Source organism: Zea mays, chromosome 6 (assembly GCF_902167145.1).
Source record: "Zea mays cultivar B73 chromosome 6, Zm-B73-REFERENCE-NAM-5.0, whole genome shotgun sequence".
Taxonomy (NCBI): Eukaryota; Viridiplantae; Streptophyta; class Magnoliopsida; order Poales; family Poaceae; genus Zea; species Zea mays.
The window spans coordinates 151784005-151803440 of record NC_050101.1 but is presented as its reverse complement, the minus strand read 5'-3'; the positions used below and the strand labels follow the sequence as shown (position 1 = coordinate 151803440).

The window sequence follows — 19436 nt, the reverse complement described above, 5'->3', positions numbered from 1 at the left end:
AAACTTTCAATTGGTTTAATTTTCATCATCTATGTAAAGCATGTTATGTTAAACCAAGATATAGTACAAACATCTCCTTTAACCTCGTATTGTTGATGTGCATAAGTGTACTTTGTGTACTCTTGCATGCACAAATTGAGGAAGAGTTTAGCCTATATCTTGTGAGACTAATGATTTCTTTCAAGTTCATGTTTTGTAGTCTCACACCTTGGAGAACATCAAATGAGGATGAGTGGTTCCAAGGAAATGGTCAAATATTTACCACATGTCACCCCATGGATTAGTTCTATTGGGGAACGATATGTGTTCTCTAGCATGATTTCAATTGTTGCAAATTTATTATGCCCTGGCCAAGATATATGATGAACCCCTCTAAGAATCTTAATTAAATCAAGTGCATGTTACAAGTAATTCGAGTACTTGATGCACACATTTAGGGGGAGCTCATTCTATATCCTGTGTCCTTAAAAGACTAACATTTTCTTTTAGTGAATTTGTGTAGTTCTTTGAAGAGAATGAGTTTCTGTTGATTTTTGAAGAGGATAAGTTTCTCTTTGGCATGCTAAATTGACTCAATCCAAGTCATGATGAAGACTGATGGACATCAATGAAAACTATCTTGCTTTGTAAAGAATCAAGCCTATCAAAAGCTAAGATGAAAATTCATGATTATAATGGAGACCATGTGGCGTAGAACAAAGGTGTGTCACTCCATGAACTATTGTATAACATTTATGCATCTAGGCTCTTACATGCTAGTGTGTGCATGTATATGCAATATCTTAAGTCACACCATGAGGTTGTACTTGTGGTGACGATTAAAGAATCTCTAGATATTTGATTAATACCTCTTGTGGTGATGTCATAAGTTAGTCTTAAGTCATCTTTGTGAGATATGAGTCAAACATGCTAACTTCTCAAGAATCTTGGCTTAAAATATTGCATATCATGTCTATTAGTATACCTTTTGATTATGAGTAATTTCTTCAATTGATACAATTTCACATTTTCATACTTTATTTGTACCAAGGTTCAAATTGTAGAACTTAATCCCCTGGCCTCACAAGTCCAAGTGCATAAGCTAAACAAGTATTCATCACTTGTATGCACACATTTAGGGAGAGAATGGTCTATAATTTGAATCTTTGAGACTAACTTCATTTTCAAGTCTATTATGTGTGTAGTCTCAAATTAGAAAGGAATCTTCAAGCAAAGACAATCGCTTCCACTGCAAATTTTGATGGGTATCAAAGATTCTTTGCTCCAATAAATGTATCTTATATACATTTCATAAGAGAAAGAGTTTCTCTTGTATATGCTACTCCAACATCATCTAAAGTTGGTAAATATGTATCACATCCTTTTGGATTGCAAATGTCTGAAGTAGCATAGCTTATAGATTCTCATGTCTAGAACTTAATTGATTAAATAGTGCACATGTTTCTTATGTTACATGATTATGTTCAATTGATACTCCTTTTATGCCAATGGTACTTTAAGTTGCAAATAAGTACTCTCAACAGGTATCAATTGAATTCATATATATGTGTGCACTAAAACTTGAGGAGAACTTAGTGTAATATGCAATTAGTGATCTGATTATCTATCAAATTGTATCAATTGGTGGTTTTCAATTGATATTTTTCGTACATGATCACTAGTTGTATAATTCATACTTGTGCAATTTTTATGCTGCCTCTTGTTATGATAAGAAAATGCTAGGTGACATCTAGACTCCAGGTATCAAGATTTATCTTTCAATTAGTATGACAATATTCATTTGATATCTTGGACCTATGTCACAATTATGCCAACAAGAGATTGCAAAATGAACTCTAAATACAACACAAGTGTGGAACACCCCTTTGAAAAGGTAAAACGCAAAGGTACATCACTTATGACACTTCTCCATTACCTTTGTGCCATATAAGGACCCTTTTCATGATAGTGTGTTCAAATCTTGATTAATCATAATTTCTACCCATTATATTATTTATATCTTTTTTTGGAGATTTATGACAAAGGGGGAGAAATTGTGCATTAAAGCTTACCTTTAGTCTTATGTAACTAAGTGTAAGAAGACTTTTGAAAAGGGGGAGAAATAATTGACAAAAGGGGGGTTGAATCATAAGTAAAACATAAGATGAAGGAAATTGATGAGTGCATAATATGTCATGAGCATCACGTTTATTTATGACACAAAGCACCCTATGAATAGTATGATATAAGTTGTCTTCACTCTTTGACCCAAATATGTGGTTTTGGCATTTTGGCATTTGAGTACAAAATTGGTATTTTCTGAAATGCACATATTTAGGGGGAGGAAACTATATCATAGGATTCAAAATCTTATTTATCAAATCTTATGTAAGCTTTAAATGTGTTGTCATCAATCACCAAAAAGGGGGAGATTGAAAGTGCATTCATCCCTTTTGTGAGTTTTGGTGATTTGGATAACAACACATTTAAAGGTCTAACAAGTTTGCTAAGTGTTGAACAGGAAATTCAGTATGATGAACATACTTGAATAGTGTATAATGATCAGTGAACAAGGTTCAACACAAGGTCAAATAACCAGTGAGACAATGCAAATGGATATAATATGGTCTCTATATTGGTTTGAATATATGGACAAGTCCTGAGAAATCACTATGCATAAATATGATCATAATAGAGGTTGAAGTGATTAGGAGGATTGGTCAAGCCAAAGTGAATAAGATATGAGGAATCGTGAATTGGCTTGACCATATTACTATTAGTCCATATATGAATATATGAGAATCAAACTAGAGCTTGATTGATCTTAGCAGTTATATCTAGATGACATTCAAGCAAGGTTCACAATATTGAAGAAATGATTCTATCAATGGATGCTCAATAGGATGTGACTCAAGAATGGCTTGATAGGGTGAAGATAGCAAGGAAAGGGCTTCGAGGAACTAAGCGAAGGTGGAGGCCAAGCGACGGCTTGTAGATCGAGATACCATGGCTAAGGTGAAGAAGAGAGTACTTGCACTAAGTCGATGAACTAATCAGCTATGAAGAGTTACAACATGTTGATGCATCAGTAAGGTGACTTGAAGCCATGATTTGAACTCATATATGGTGAAATGGCACAAGTCACAGGCTCGATTTGTGTTTGCTTCAAAAGGTGAGACAAAGATGTTTGTGATCCTTATGAAGCAACATCATGGAGAAATCACACTTGAGACACCAATGACTCAAGGAGTTTACTTAATTATATTTTATTTGACTTGAGTATAGGAATCGTCGTACTATCAAGGGGGATCCATAAAGAAGGTTGGTGTTGGTACTAAAGCTCAAAATCCTTGATCTAAAACTTCCATTTTACCCTTGTTAATCCTTAGTGAAAGTATGTAGTACAACCTTTTTAAGTCTATCTTGGCCAAAATTGATTTTTGGAAAAACAGGTTCAACCGGTTTTAAAACAGGTTCAACAGGTTTTTGCACTGTTCACCTTTTTTCAAAATACTGGTTCAGCCGGACACTCAACCGGACACTCAACCGGTTTTTGTCTGGTGGAAACAGGTTCAACCGGTTTTAAAACAGGTTCAACTGGTTTTTGCACTGTTCACTTTTTTCTGCCAGTCTGCTGTGTCAGCCAAAAAGCTGTGCGCAGCTTTTTGAAAAACCGGTTCAACCAGTTTTTGGGCAGAAAAGTCAAAAACGGCTAGTTTTGGAGCCCCACCTATATATACTCACTCCCACCTCTCTCCTCCATACAAGAGCACGCACAAAACTTCATTCCCAACCTGAGAAACACCTCCCACTCTCTCTCACACACCTCTTGCCTCTCCCATTTCAAATCTTTGGAGAGAAATCTTTGAGTGAGTTTGAGAGCTGCGGTTTTTGTGCTTCATCTCCAAATCTCTCTTACTCTTCTTCATTCGAGCTTTGGTACTACATCGAGTTCTTTGTGGATTCATTACTCTTGGAGCTTCTAGCTCCTAGACGACTAGGTGTCTCTTGTGAGTCTCCAAATCTTGTGGAAGACCACAAGAAAGTTTGTATTACCCGCTCGTTTGAGCAAAGATTAGTGTGTGGGCTTGACCTTTGTGGTCGATAAAGGGAGGATTAGGGTTGAAAGAGACCCGGCTCTTTGTGGGCGCCTCAACGAGGAAGTAGGGCACCTTGGTGGTGTGACCGAACCTCGGGATAAATCTTGTGTCTCTTGTGTTCTTGTTCATTGTGCTTATTCGTGTTCTTCGTTCTCTCACCATTCCGTGAAAGATTTGTTTATATCTTTTTGGTGTGTGGATTTTGAGAAGTGCCCTTCTCAGATCTACTACTTTGAACCCTGTGGATCATTTAGAACATCTCATTTCCAAAGTTAACTGGGTGAATTTCGAGATCAATTCAGTTTTACCCAGTTTGCTTCTAGTTTTTGTTGAAAAAGTTTTAACTTGCCTATTCACCCCCCCCCCTCTAGGCAACTTTCAGGAAGAAAGGGGGAAATGGCGGATGTGTGTAGACTACACTGGTCTCAACAAAGCATGTCCGAAGGTTCCCTACCCTCTGCCTCGCATCGATCAAATCGTGGATTCCACCGCTGGGTGCGAAACCCTGTCCTTCCTCGATGCCTACTCAGGGTATCACTAAATCCGGATGAAAGAGTCCGACCAGCTCGCGACTTCTTTCATCACGCCGTTCGGCATGTACTGCTATGTCACCATGCCGTTCGGTTTGAGGAATGCGGGCGCGACGTACTAGCGGTGCATGAACCATGTGTTCGGCGAACACATCGGTCGCACAGTCGAGGCCTACGTCGATGACATCGTAGTCAAGACAAGGAAGGCTTTCGACCTCCTCTCCGACCTTGAAGTGACATTCCGATGTCTCAAGGCGAAGGGAGTCAAGCTCAATCCTGAGAAGTGTGTCTTCGGGGTGCCCCGAGGCATGCTCCTGGGGTTCATCGTCTCCGAGCGTGGCATCGAAGCCAACCCGGAGAAGATCGCAGCCATCACCAGCATGGGACCCATCAAGGACTTAAAAGGCGTACAGAGGGTCATGGGATGTCTTGCGGCCCTGAGCCGCTTCATCTCACGCCTCGGCGAAAGAGGTCTGCCTCTGTACCGCCTCTTAAGGAAGGCCGAGTGTTTCGCTTGGACCCCTGAGGCCGAGGAAGCCCTTGGGAACCTGAAGGCGCTCCTTACGAAGGCGCCTGTCTTGGTGCCCCCAGCTGATGGAGAAGCCCTCTTGGTCTACGTCGCCGCAACCACTCAGGTGGTTAGCGCCGCGATTGTGGTCGAGAGGCAAGAGGAAGGGCATGCATTGCCTGTTCAGAGGCCAGTCTACTTCGTCAACGAAGTACTGTCCGAGACCAAGATCCGCTACCCACAAGTTCAGAAGCTGCTATATGCTGTGATCCTAACAAGGCGGAAGTTACGACATTACTTCGAGTCTCATCCGGTAACTGTGGTGTCATCCTTCCCCCTGGGGGAGATCATGCAGTGCCGAGAGGCCTCGGGCAGGATCGCGAAGTGGGCGGTGGAAATCATGGGCGAAACAATCTCGTTCGCCCCTCGGAAGGCCATCAAGTCCCAGGTGTTGGCGGACTTCGTGGCCGAATGGGTCGACACCCAGCTGCCGACAGCTCCGATCCAACCAGAGCTCTGGACCATGTTTTTCGACGGGTCGCTGATGAAGACGGGAGCCGGCGCGGGCCTGCTCTTCATCTCGCCCCTCGGGAAGCACCTACGCTACGTGCTACGCCTCCATTTCCCGGCATCCAACAATGTGGCCGAGTACGAAGCTCTGGTCAACGGGTTGCGGATCGCCATCGAGCTAGGGGTCAGACGCCTCGACGCCCGCGGTGACTCACAACTCGTCATCGACCAAGTCATGAAGAACTCCCACTGCCGCGACCCGAAGATGGAGGCCTACTGCGATGAGGTTCGGCGCCTGAAAGACAAGTTCTTCGGGCTCGAGCTCAACCACATCGCTCGGCGCTACAACGAGACTGCAGACGAGCTGGCTAAAATAGCCTCAGGGCAAACGATGGTCCCCCCAGACGTCTTCTCCCGGGATCTGCATCAACCCTCTGTCAAGATCGACGACGCTCTCGAGCCCGAGGCACCCTCGGCACAGCCCGAGGTACCCTCGGCCCCCGAGGGCGAGGCACTGGACGTCGAGGAAGGGCAGAGCGGGGCCACGCCTGATCAAGATTGGCAGGCCCCGTACCTGCAATATCTCCGCCGAGGAGAGCTACCCCTCGACCAAGCCGAGGCTCGGCGGGTAGCGCGACGCACCAAGTCGTTCGTCTTACTGGGCGATGAGGAGGAGCTCTACCACCGCAGCCCCTCAGGCGTCCTCCAGCGATGCATCTCCATCGCCGAAGGTCAGGAACTCCTGCAAGAAATACACTCGGGGGCTTGCGGCCATCATGCAGCACCCCGAGCCCTTGTCGGGAATGCTTTCCGGCAAGGCTTCTACTGGCCAACGGCGGTGGCTGACGCCACTAGAATTGTCCGCACCTGCGAAGGGTGCCAATTCTATGCGAAGCAGACCCACCTGCCCGCTCAGGCTCTGCAGACGATACCCATCACCTGGCCCTTCGCTGTGTGGGGTCTGGACCTTGTCGGTCCCTTGCAGAAGGCGCCCGGGGGCTACACGCACCTGCTGGTCGCCATCGACCAATTCTCCAAGTGGATCGAGGTCCGACCCCTGAACAGCATCAGGTCTGAGCAGACGGTGGCGTTTTTCACCAACATCATCCATCGCTTCGGGGTCCCAAACTCCATCATCACCGACAACGGTACCCAGTTCACCGGCAAAAAAATTCTTGGATTTCTGCGAAGACCACCACATCCGGGTGGACTGGGCTGCCGTGGCTCATCCCATGACGAATGGGCAAGTAGAGCGTGCCAACGGCATGATTCTACAAGGGCTCAAGCCCCGGATCTACAACGGCCTCAACAAGTTCGGCAAGCGATGGATGAAGGAACTCCCCTCGGTGGTCTGGAGCCTGAGGACAACGCCGAGCCGAGCCACGGGTTTCACGCCGTTCTTCCTGGTCTATGGGGCCGAGGCCATCTTGCCCACTGACCTGGAATACGGCTCCCCGAGGGCGAGGGCCTACAACGAACAAAGCAACCAAGCTAGCCGAGAAGACTCACTGGACCAGCTGGAGGAGGCTCGGGACAAGGCCTTACTACACTCGGCGCGGTACCAGCAGTCCCTGCGACGCTACCACGCCCGAGGGGTCCGGTCCCGAGACCTCCAGGTAGGCGATCTGGTGCTTCGGCTGCGGCAGGACGCCCGAGGGAGGCACAAGCTCACGCCCCCCTGGGAGGGGCCATTCGTCATCGCCAAAGTCCTGAAGCCCGGAACATACAAGCTGGCCAACAATCAAGGCGAGGTCTACGGCAACGCTTGGAACATCAAACAGCTACGTCGCTTCTACCCTTAAGATGTTTTCAAGTTGTTCATATACCTCGCACCCACGCAAAAGTTTAGTCATCAAGGAAGGGTCGGCCTCGCCTCGGCAAAGCCCGACCCTCCCTCGGGGGCTAAAAGGGGGGAGACCCCCTCTGCGTCGAATTTTTCCCTCGAAAAAAAGATCTCTTTTTAGCAGAATTTCTTTCGTGCTTTTTGACTACTTCGAAAAGCGGATCCTGGAAACGACGGAGTACACGTAAGCAGCCAAGGCTGACCGAGCCGAGGGACTCCTACGCCTCCGGGATACGGATACCTCACTCATCACCTTCTGCGATAAGTAACTCGCGTTCGGATAAAGCGACTCCGTGGACCGGACAAGTCTTCACGTTCGGAAGCTCTTCTGCCAAAGTGGTCCTTCAAGCTTCCTCGACTAAGTCGGAGACAGGGCCTCATGGACGGGTGAAGGTACGCGTAAGCGGCAAGGCCGACCGAGCCGAGGGACTCCTACGCCTCCGGGATACGGATACCTCACTCATCACCTTCCGCGAGAAGCAACTCTCGCCCGCACAAACATCCCTGTTACCGACGGAAAGTCCAGATGCTCGGAATAAGGGGAAAAGAGACGCAGCTTTACAAGCGCAGCGAGGGTGTGTTTTCTGGCCTCAACGGCCGCAGAAGGCACACGCTACAAGACGATCTGATCCTGCAGGCTCGGGTCTTCACGCTGAAGGGGGCCGTAGCACCTTCGGCATCGACGACGTCTTCAGCAAGGTCCGACCCAGCCTCGGACGGTGGCGCGGTCTAGGGACTTCTCCGGGAATCCGGCCCGAGCAGGCGGCTCGGCCGGCTACCCCCGGGGCCTCGGCCAACCATCTTCCAAGGGCGCTAGCCCGACCCGAGGCCTCGGCTGATCGACTCCGGCGTCGGATCCGCTGACGGACAACCCGGCTAGGCTCCGGCCAACCAGGTTCCCATTTTCGAGCCAACTCCGCCTCTGTTCGTACTGATATCGCTACCCCTGGCCTCGGCTCGTCGAAGAACGGCTGAGGGGTCTCTTTAACTAAGCTAGAGGAGCCTCAGACAACAAGGCCGATCGAGCCGAGGGATTCCTACGCCTCCGGGATACGGATACCTCACTCGTCACCTTGACACGGGGCGACTCATGCTTGGTGAAGCGGTACAGATAATAAACAGGCAAGACTTAGTGCTCGAAAATGAGGAAAAAACACGGCTCCGTGCCGAAATTACATACATGTTCAGGCCTCGACAGCCACAATGAACGAAAAACCCTGGCAATCGAAATGCCATTACAAACGGAGCTCCGGTTCCCCCTCCGCAGGTACGAACAACCCCACTCCATGGGGGAAGGCCTGCGGAGCAACAGAAGACTGACGAGCGGCTCACCGCCGCCCGTTCTGACTACGACAACAACCACCCCCGCCCCGGGCGGCGAAGCGGCTTAGGCAGCAGCTTCGGGGCAGGTGTTACGACAGGAAGGCTCTCACCCGCAGAGGACGAGAACCAGCCATTCAGGCCGGGAGACGGAGACCCAGGGCTACTGGCGCCCTACCTATCCCGGCATGGCTGGAGGAAGTCCCCGTGGGACGGAAGGATGCCATTCTCCCCCAGGCGCGGGGGAAGAAAAAGGCAGCCGACCCATGCGGGGGCAACCCCCCGACTCGCCTCATCCTTCATCTTGGCCTGGATGACGAAAATCCTTGAGGCCGAGGGAGGGGTAGAGGCCGCAGCCTGGCACGCTCTCCCCACCGTCGAACTGGAGGTCACCATCTTGGGTGACCACCGGCGGAGGGGAGCAACCAGGCTGTGTGATGAAAATCCTTGAAGCCGAACGATGGCTGAAAGGTACCAACTCCCACGGAGTTGTGTTCCTCCAACGAGGAGGCGGAAAGACGGTGGGTACCCCCCATCCGGGGGCTTGGAAGATGGAAAGACACGACGCATGAGGGAAGAAGAAGGCGTGGTTGCCTTCCGAAAGGGGTCGCCCTCCTTTTAAAGGCAACTCCCCCTACGTGCGCCCCCAAACGCCGCGGGCTGAGTCTTCTCCAACACGCTCCAAGGCCCACCCCTGCGACTCGGGGGCTGGGTCCCGCATGTCATGCAGACCGGCTCCGAGCAGAAGAAGCCAAACCGCCGCGCGTGGTGCGCACAACCGCCCAGCGGTTACAAGCGACCCCCCACTTTTGCCTAGACCAATGGGCGGGAGGGGCGGGCAGCCATGCAGGCGGCATGTAACCGCGCCAGGTGGACGCGCTTCTCTGACTTCTGACACGCCAGCTTGAAGGCCCAGGCCCACGCGTCACGCAACCAGCGCGCCAGTTGCTGCATGCAAGCAACTGCGCCACCACTTGTGCCACCGTCGCACCTCTTCGGTTGCAGAGCCTATGCCGCGACTCGAGGCGACCCAGCGCACGACCCAGCGGCGCCAGCCTGGCGCGACGGTCAATGCGGCCGAAAGTGGGCCGGCAGTAATGACGGTGGCAGGCGGACGGGAGCAGCAGTCACATCGTCAGCCAGGCTCACGTCCCATCCAGGGACAGCAAGAGAGCCTCCTCCCACGGCGTGAAGACGGTGCGCCCGTGATCCGTTCCTCGAACGGCTCGCGCATGCGCAACGGCCGCCCCGCCAACCACTCGCCCCGTCGCATTAACTCCGCGGCGGGACAGGCGGCGCTTCTGGCAGGAGAAGCGGACGACGCTTCGCCTTCGCCGTAATAACCGCGCCAAAAAAGGTACGCCACGTCGTTCGATTTCGTATCCCTTTCCCTTTTTCCTCTTTCTCTATCTCTTGCAACAGGGACCGGGAAAGGGGGATACCCCGAAAAGGATCCTTCCCTGTGAAGGAACCGGGCTCCGAGCCCCCCCTACTGATCAGAGGTTCGAAGGCTGGCCCTCCGGAGGGTTCAACAGTCGCCTCAGATCGCGTGGGCCCGACACCCACTACTGGTCAGGGGTTCGAAGGCCGGCCCCCCGAAGGGCTCCATGGCCGCCTCAGGCTACTCGGGCTCCGCGCCCATTACTGATCAGAGGTTCGAAGGCTGGCCCCCGAAGGGTTCACAGTCGCCTCAGACGCCGAGCGAGGGATGACCAGGGGTACGTTCGATACATAACCGAGGCTCGGGCTGCGCTCCCGAGGTACCCTAGGACATTTCCGAGACCAGCGGGAGCGATCTTGTAACGGAATCCCATCGGAGGGAGGCATCGAGCCCTCGGACCCCGTTGCTAGGGGACCGGGTCCGGCAGATCACCCGCAGGTACTTTTGGGCGTGCCTCTGGGCCCCTAGCCGACCCCCAACGAACGGGGCACGGACGTCCACTCGGATTACCCGCTTGCAGCTCACCGGAGACACCATGTTCGGTGCCCATCGAGGGTAACATGGCGCACTCCCCCCCTCCTCCTTGCGGAAAGACGACGTAGGGGCGTATGTAAAAAGTCGAGTCTGTCCCTGATCGTCCTCTCGCCCTGTGTGGAGGCTCGGGGGCTGCTCTCGCAAACCCGGCTTCGGCCGAACCGTTGACAGCGTCAACATACCAGCCCGAGAACTTGGGCCCCGACCGTGCACCCGGGCTACGGCCAGTTCGCATGAGGGAACGACCAGACCAGCCGAAGCGTTACACAAGGCATTAAGACCTCGAAGGAGTGAAACCACTCCTCCGAGGCCTCGGGGGCTACACCCGGCGGGTGCGCTCGCGCGCACCCACCGGAATAAAATGCAACCGAGGAAGGCTGGTCCCCTTGCAAAAAAGTGCGACGAAAGCCTCCAAGCGAGTGCTAACACTCCCTTCGAGGCTCGGGGGCTACTGTCGGGGACCATAATTAGGGGTACCCTCAAGACGCCTAATTCTCAGCTGGTAACCCCCATCAGCATAAAGCTGCAGAGGCCTGATGGGTGCGATTAAGTCAGGAATCAGTCCATACGAGTGACTCGATCATGCTTCACCCGAGCCTAGCCTCGGACTCGGGCAGCCGACCTCGAGGGACTTCCGTCTCGCCCGAGGCCCCCCTTTTTAACGGCGGACACATCTCCGGCTCGCCCGAGGCCTTGGCTTCGCTAAGAAGCAACCCTGACTAAATCGCCGCACCGACTGACCGAGTTGCAGGGGCATTTAACGCAAAGGTGGCCTGACACCTCTATCCTGACGCGCGCCCCCCGGCAGAGCCGAAGTGACCGCCGTCACTCCGCTGCTCCACTGACCGGTCTGACAGAAGGACAGCGCCGCCTGCGCCACTCCGACTGCAGTGCCACTCGATAGAGTGAGTCTGACAGGCAGTCAGGCCTCGCCAGGGGCGCCAAAGAGAACTCCGCTCCGCCCGACCCCAGGGCTCGGACTCGGGCTAAGACCCGGAAGACGGCGAACTCCGCTCCGCCCGACCCCAGGGCTCGGACTCGGGCTAAGACCCGGAAGACGGCGAACTCCGCTCCGCCCGACCCCAGGGCTCGGACTCGGGCTAAGACCCGGAAGACGGCGAACTCCGCTCCGCCCGACCCCAGGGCTCGGACTCGGGCTAAGACCCGGAAGACGGCGAACTCCGCTCCGCCCGACCCCAGGGCTCGGACTCGGGCTCGGCCCCAGAAGACGACGAACTCCGCCTCGCCCGACCCCAGGGCTCGGACTCCGCCCTGGCCTCTGCCGAACGACTTCCGCCTCGCCCGACCCAGGGGCTCGGACTCGGCCTCGGCAACGGAAGACAGATTCGACCCCAGCTTCGGAGGAGCCCCCACGTCGCCCGGCCTCGGGCGCGGGCCCGCCACGTCAATAGGGAGCGCCATCACCACTCTACCCCGAGCCGACTCGGGCCGCAGAGAACAAGACCGGTGTCCCATCTGACCAGCTCCGCCAGATAGGCAATGATGGCGCCTCCCAGGCTCCATGACGGCGGCGGCTCTCCGCTCTCTTACGGAAGCAGGTGGACGTCAGCAAGGGCTCAACCGCTCCGACAGCTGTCCTTCCGCCAAGCTCCGTTGCTCCTCCGACAGCCATGACATCACGCCAGCAGGGTGCCAAGATCTCTCCGGCTGCCACATTGGCATGTACTTAGGGCGCTAGCTCTCCCTCCGCTAGACACGTAGCACTCTGCTACACCCCTTATTGTACACCTGGATCCTCTCCTTACGACTATAAAAGTAAGGACCAGGGCCTTCTTAGAGAGGGTTGGCCGCGCGGGACCGAGGACGGGACATGCGCTCTCTTGGGGCCGCTCGCTTCCCTCACTCGCGTGGACGCTTGTAACTATAGATGTCCAAACGGGCGGCACGGCCCGGCCCAGCCCGAGCCCGTTTGAGCCCGGCCCGTTTGAGCCCGGCCTGTTAACCGGGCCGGGCCGTGCCGCCCGACGGGCTGTCCCCTCTGTCCGAGCACGGCACTACTAAGGCCCATCCGTGCCGGGCCGGCCCGGAAAGCCCGGCCCACGAAGGAGCCCGGCCCAGCCCGAGCACGCCAATTCACGAGGTCGGGAAATAAATAAATAAATTTTTAACGCCCACTGGCCACGCACGAGGTTGAAGAAATTATTTAGCCTGACAGTTGACTCGCTCGGCGTTGGCATCTCTTAATTCTCTTCTCATGCACCGCAGATATACACTACATTCATCAATTCACAGGCATGCATGTCATCAACCCCTGCTCCTCGCCAGCAGGAGCAGATACATGCATGTCCAGCATGGCAGTACCGGCCACCGCGCGCGCCGGGAGAAGGGAGCAGGGCAGCAGGGAGCCCGACGCGCGCCGAGAGCAGGGAGAGAGCAGCCGCCGCCGAGGACCGAGAGGACGGTATGCCAGCGCCGCGCCGAAAGCAGGGAGCGCGGAGGCACGGAGCGCCGCGCGAGGGGACGGAGCCCGCGGCCTGCGCCGAGAGGAGGGAGAAGGGAGCGCCGCGCCGAAGCTAGAGAGGATGGAGGGAGCGCCGCCGCCGCATGGAGAGCCAGGAGTCCAGGACGCAGGAGGGAGCGAGTGCGTTAGGTTAGGGTTTGGGGGCATCGGACGCACACGATTTATACAGAGCCGACGCGGCGAGCTGCTTAGGGTTAGACTTAGTGGGCCGTTCGCGTATGGTGGCAGGTGGCAGCCCAGTACTCTATACTGTACCTGAGTTGTTGAACGGGCCGGTTTAAAGGCCCGGTCAATAACGGGCCGTGCTCGGGCTAGCCCAACGGGCTCAAATGTCTGTCGAGCCCGGCACGCTATACGGGCCGGGCTCAGCCCGGGCCCGCTTCAAACCGTGTCGTGCCGGGCTCGTGTCGTGCTAAAAACTCGTGCTTCGTGCCGGGCTAACGGGCCACGTGCTTTTTGGACATCTATACTTGTAACCCCCCTACTGCAAGCGCACCCGACCTGGGCGCGGGACGAACACGAAGGCCGCGGGACTTCCACCTCTCTCACGCCCGTCTCCGGCCACCTCGCCTCTCCCCCCTTCGCGCTCGCCCACGCGCTCGACCCATCTGGGCTGGGGCACGCAGCACACTCACTTGTCGGCTTAGGGACCCCCCGGTCTCGAAACGCCGACACTTTGGTACTTAAAAATGCCTGGAAAGCTTATGTTCTTGTCGAGGTTTACCAAAGGGACCCTTATATTTTCTTAATTGATTGTGATCAAGGGTGTCTCCCAGTCACCTATTCAATGTGGTAAATCAGAATGAACCAATCCTACTTCCCAAAGCCAATGTGCATCAAGCCATTAAAATTGCACTGGGTAGATGATAGCTTCCTTTGAGACAAGTAAGGCAACATGTTCAATGGCGGAGAGCTCGTTATGGTGTAGTATGGCTGCAGCTATACCTCATAATTTATAATGCTTATATATTCTATTATGGTAACTAAAATCTATGTGGTGTGGTGGTTATACGTTTGTGTGGCAATGAGCTGGTCGCTTGTTTGATCTCCGTATTCTGCACTATTTTCTTGTTTGTTCTCTGTCATTTCTTGTTTTTTCCCTTTCATTATTTCTACTAGCTGCAGTTATATTGACATGCCTCATTTTCTTTTTGTCCTTCGCCACTGAACATGTTAGTCCTGGCAAATGCTACTCCCCTCCTCTTGTTCCTCAGGGCTCTGATGGGAAACCATGATGCTACAAAAACTGTCCTCCAGGAGCAAAGTTTTTGAGAAAAAATATTTAGGCATTTTCCTTTCCCTGACGAAGGAAATATATAAATGAAATCACAATGGTTTCGGCCATTGAAAAAAAGGTTAGCTAAAAAGAAAGACAATGTGGTCAAAGACAAAAAAATGTATTTGGGAGGCAGAGAAGTTTTAATCAAGTGGTGGCTCAAGATATTCCAACATATTGTTGGCTCTGATTTAGACGCCAAACACTAGAAAGGACTGCCTGACAGGAGGCACAGACGGTCTGCAGCACAGGACCGGACGGTCCATGGCCTGGCGCAAGAGCGACTCCTCCTCTGCGTACGTCTGGACGGTTCACGCCTGGGGTTCGGACGGTACGCGATGGCGCAGAGAGAGTCTTCTTCGCATCAGACCTAGATCTCGCCTCCCGGGAGGGACCCATCGGAAAGGAGAGATTGTAGGGTGTGTCTTGGCATCGGCAGGCCACCCAAGATGTCTCTAGTCGATATAGAGTCAAAGAGAGGTGAAGATTTGAGGTAGAGGGAGGCTAAACTAGGGCTAAACTAGAACTGCATAAGGAAAAAACGAGAGGTGGACTTGATTTGATCGATTGTGGTGGGCTCAATCGGCTGTAACCCTTTATCTATATAAAGGGGAGGTATGGATCCGCTACAAGTCGTTTTCTGAGCTAATTCCGTGGTTTTAGCTAACAAATCTCGCGAGAAACTCGGAACCCTAACTGATTCTACGCACGCGTGAACCGTCCGCGAAGACATTTTTTTTGTGTAATGGGCGTTTTCATTTAACTGACACATGTTATGATGAATATATGAAACTCACGCGAGACTTGTGGTTGGGCGTCGATCGCTCGGTTAAAAAGCTTCATGTTCTCCACGGAAACTTTTTAAATAAACCCTTCTTGCAAGGTAAAACTAGGGGCTAATCATGTTCCCTAGTAGTCTTTGTGCCCAGGTGCTTAACGCTCAATATTTTACTAAGTGTTTGGTTGTAATAACAAAACACGATGAGATAGAACGATCCCTTAAATAATTTTGTTTCGTTCAAAGTTAGGGGTTGAGACAGAATTATCACAGTGTTATTTCCAGTTGTCTCTCAAAATTAGAGGGACGAGAGAGAACAATAGAGGATGTTTCAGTCTTGCTTGTCTCTAGTTGTCCCGCAACTAAACGCATCGGTACCAGGGGCAGTCTACAATAGCATTCATTTTATATACATAAAAAATAGAAACATTATCTTCTATAGAAGCATATACGCATAGAAATCTCATTCATGACTACCACTATGAAGTCCAGACCATGCGCCTGGGCACCAGATTACTCATGTGCCCAGGTAAAATGTTTGTAAAATGTTTAGTACTTTACCTGATTAAAATACTGTTCAGTAAAATACTCCTAAATACTGAACCTGATTACCGTAATGAGATAAGGTTTACCTGATTACCTATGTGCCCAGGTAAAAAAGTAGTACTTCAGTAAAATGCTGAGCATTAAGCACCTGGGCACAAAGACTACTAGGGACCAAGATTTGCCTCTAGCTAGGTTTACCTTGCAAGAAGGGTTTTAGTTAAAAAAGTTTCCGGGGAGAACATGAAGCTTTTTAACCGAGTGACACCCCGCCACAAGTCTCGTGAGTTTCATATATTTCCTCATAACTTGTGTCAGTTCAATGGAAACGCCCATTACATATGTTGGAATATCTTGAGCCACCACTTGATTAAAACTTCCCTGCCTCCCAAATACATTTTTTTTCTTTGACCACATTGTCTTTCTTTTTAACTAACCTTTCTTTCATTGATCGAAACCATTGTGTGTATATATTTCCTCCGTCAGGGACTGGAATGCCTAAATAATTCTACTCAAAAACTTTGCTCCTCGAGGACAGATTTTGTAGCGTCATGGTTTCCATCAGAGCCCTGGGGAACCAAGAGGAGGGGGAGCACTTGCTACTTGCTAGGACTAACATCATGTTCAGTGGCGAAGGACAAAAGGAAAATGAGGTATGTCAATATAACTGCAGCTATTAGAAATGAAAAGGAAAAAAAACAAGAAATGACATAGAAAAACAAGAAAATATCGTGGATTACAAAGATCAAACAGGCGACCAGCTCATTGCCACAAAAACGTACGAATAACCACCACACCACATAGGCTTTAGTTACCACAATAGAAGATATAAGCATTATAAAAATATGAGGTGTAGTAGCAGCCATACTAAACCATAACGGGCGCTCCGCCACTGAACATGTTTATCATCTGCAATTTTAATGGATTGATGCACATTGGCTTTGGGAAGTAGGATTGGTTCATTCTGATTTACCGCATTGGATAGGCGAACATAAGCTTAACTTCTGCATGCTTTGCAATCCCTGATATGAGTATGGGTTTCTAGCAGAAATTGTAACCGAAGCAGCAGTAGCTAGTACTTAGCAGTGTAGCAATTAAGTACCAAAGCCAGACCAACGAACACGAGATAAGTAGTAGTAATTCTCGAAAGCTTCAATCTATATATCGGCATAGTCCGCGTAAGTTCGTATATCACTGCTACTTTTAAATTGATGCCCTTAATTTTGATGGTGTATTTACATATACCTTTAGTTGTATTTTTTATTCAGTTGTGCCTTTCTATTCTATAACACTGTAAAGGCACAGCTGAGTAAAAAAACACGACTAAAGATATAAGTGACTACACCACCAAAACAATTTAAAAAACCAACAGATGGTGTGCATGTTCATGGGCTTAGCGAACAAACGAACAAACAGTTTAGACGATGGTGAATTGAAGCTCGTTAGGACGAACGCCGCCCGCCACTCCGTCACGGCTCCATCAATCAGTCCTGGCCGTTCGCGGCACTACCGTCGGCAGCATCGGCGCTGCTCCTGCTGGCCGGAGCCGTGACCTGCGGCATCTCCTGCATCTTCCGCTGCACCTCATCGCTAACAATCAGCCGCAACGCAGGCACCAACCACGGATCCTGCCCAAGATTCGACCTCATTGTCATGGCACTCCCCGCTGTCGCCGCCGCCGATGCGAAGGTGCTCTGCGATGCGAGGGTGCTCTGCGATGCGAGGGTAGCCGCCGATGCGAGGGTCGCCGCAGATGCGAAGGTGCTCTGCGATGCGAGGGTGCCGTGGACGCCGGAAGAGAGGCTGAGGGTTAGCGTGAGCGGCACCGCCGGCACGGGCGGGAAGACCTCGCTGCTGCCGTCGTCCCCCAGCTCGTTCATGTCCTCGTCCTCGCCCGTCTCGTCCATGTCCTCGTCGTCCTCGTCGTCCTTTGGCTCCAGACGAGGGAACGGAAGGGATGCCTCAGCCGCCGCCAACTTCTTGTTGAGATACATGAGATCGGGAATCGGCACGGGGGCCGTGGTCGCCGGCCGCAGTGGGAGGGCGCACCCGGCGGTGTTGGCGCTGGCGGTCGCCGCCCTGCAATGTTGTTGCAGCGCGGAGTTCCAGCGGTTCTTGATGGAGATATCGGTGCGGGTGCGGCCGGGGAGCATCCGCGCGATGGTGGTCCACTTGTTGCCGTACATCGCTTGCGCCGCGACGATGACGGCGTCCTCCTCGGGCGTGAAGGCGCGACGCTCCAGGCCGGGGCTGAGATGCTGGACCCACCGCCGGTGGCACGACCTTCCGGACCGACCGGGGATATCGACGCTGAGCTCGGGCCACTTCCGCGGCCCGTGCCGCGCGACCGCGCGCCGCAGCAGGTCGTCCTCCTCCGGCGTCCACCGCCGCGTCACCCTCCCGGACCCCGACGCCGCCGCCGAGGAGCCGCAGCCATCGCCGCCCTCCATCCCTCCCGCGCCACCGCTCGACGACACCACCAGTTCTTGCTGGCTCGCCGCTCGACGACACCACCAGTTCTTGCTGGCTCGCCGCTCGACGACACCACCAGTTCTTGCCGGCTCACCGCTCGACCTAGGACCTATCTCTCCGTCACCACGGCCGGGGCTACGTGCGCGTATTATATAAGGACGGACGTGGGTATTGTGGTTGGAGGCTTATTTGCTCCGGGAGATAGCGTCGTTCGTGTGGTGGGAATGGGATTGAGTTGAGAACTTGAGATGGGAAGGTCGGCATCTCCAACCAGAAAAGAAGCCATCTAACCGTTCTCTCTACTTGATTTTCGTTTTTTCGAGCGTCCAAAAAGTCTCAGGTGTTTTGCCGCCATCCAGCGTTTCCAATCTTAATTTTTCTATCGACTACTATATAATCATGCGTTGCTACAAAGTCAACATGTTATATTAAGATAAAAAAAACTAATTATCATTCTACGTTCTTATTAGCATCTTTTAAATGTTAATAAAGAAGACTACATATCAACATATTATATTAAGATACATTGAGATAAAAGAAAAACTAATTGTCATTGTACTTTGCTATGGAATTGAAAAAGAAAATTGTCAAATTCATGTGACAGTTTATTGTGCCCGTAGTCCCGTACTTTGCCATGGAATTGAAAAGGAAATTGTCAAATTCATGTGACAGTATGTGCCCGTAATTTGGATGCAAAACCAAATCAATTAATAGATTAACTTGTGTTATCGACAGTGGAGAATCAAAAGACAAATTAGCGACAACCTTTCGGCTTCTGATAGCAACACCGTCAGGAATAAGCCGGCCAAATCTACTGAACTCATTTTCAAGATCAGCCTCACTAATAGATGATGGTATGTTGCCAACATAAACAGATTCGCTCTCTAGTATATGAACATCAGTAAACAATTCATCTAGAACTGCATCTAGAAATAGAGAGCTTTAATTAAAAATTTAGCTCGAAATGAAAAAGAATTACATCTAGAACTGCATCGTTCTAGAAATAAAGGGCGCTTTAATTAGACGTCGGTGACCGAGGGGCTGAAACCAGACATGGAGATTCTTGCGGTTTACAGGACCTCCCAACCATCCTCTAATTGCATCCGATGAAGAAACCACT

General features: G+C 51.6%; 2 protein-coding genes across 2 annotated transcripts; both read right to left on the bottom strand.

The window, feature by feature from the left end:
* Positions 1-12875: 12875 nt before the first annotated feature.
* On the bottom strand, positions 12876-13409 carry LOC103630258 (uncharacterized). The gene has a single exon (XM_008651327.3). The coding sequence runs from the start codon at positions 13392-13394 to the stop codon at positions 13008-13010; it is 387 nt and encodes a 128-aa protein (XP_008649549.1). The 5' UTR covers positions 13395-13409; the 3' UTR covers positions 12876-13007.
* Positions 13410-16986: 3577 nt separating this feature from the next.
* Positions 16987-18345, bottom strand: LOC100382333 (uncharacterized). Its single transcript, NM_001175082.1, has one exon. The coding sequence runs from the start codon at positions 18292-18294 to the stop codon at positions 17329-17331; it is 966 nt and encodes a 321-aa protein (NP_001168553.1). The 5' UTR covers positions 18295-18345; the 3' UTR covers positions 16987-17328.
* Positions 18346-19436: the final 1091 nt, after the last annotated feature.

Excerpts from the sequence above, each read along its gene's own strand:
- LOC103630258 (XM_008651327.3), bottom strand. The coding sequence starts at position 13,394 with ATGCCCCCAAACCCTAACCTAACGCACTCGCTCCCTCCTGCGTCCTGG.
- LOC100382333 (NM_001175082.1), bottom strand. The coding sequence starts at position 18,294 with ATGGAGGGCGGCGATGGCTGCGGCTCCTCGGCGGCGGCGTCGGGGTCC.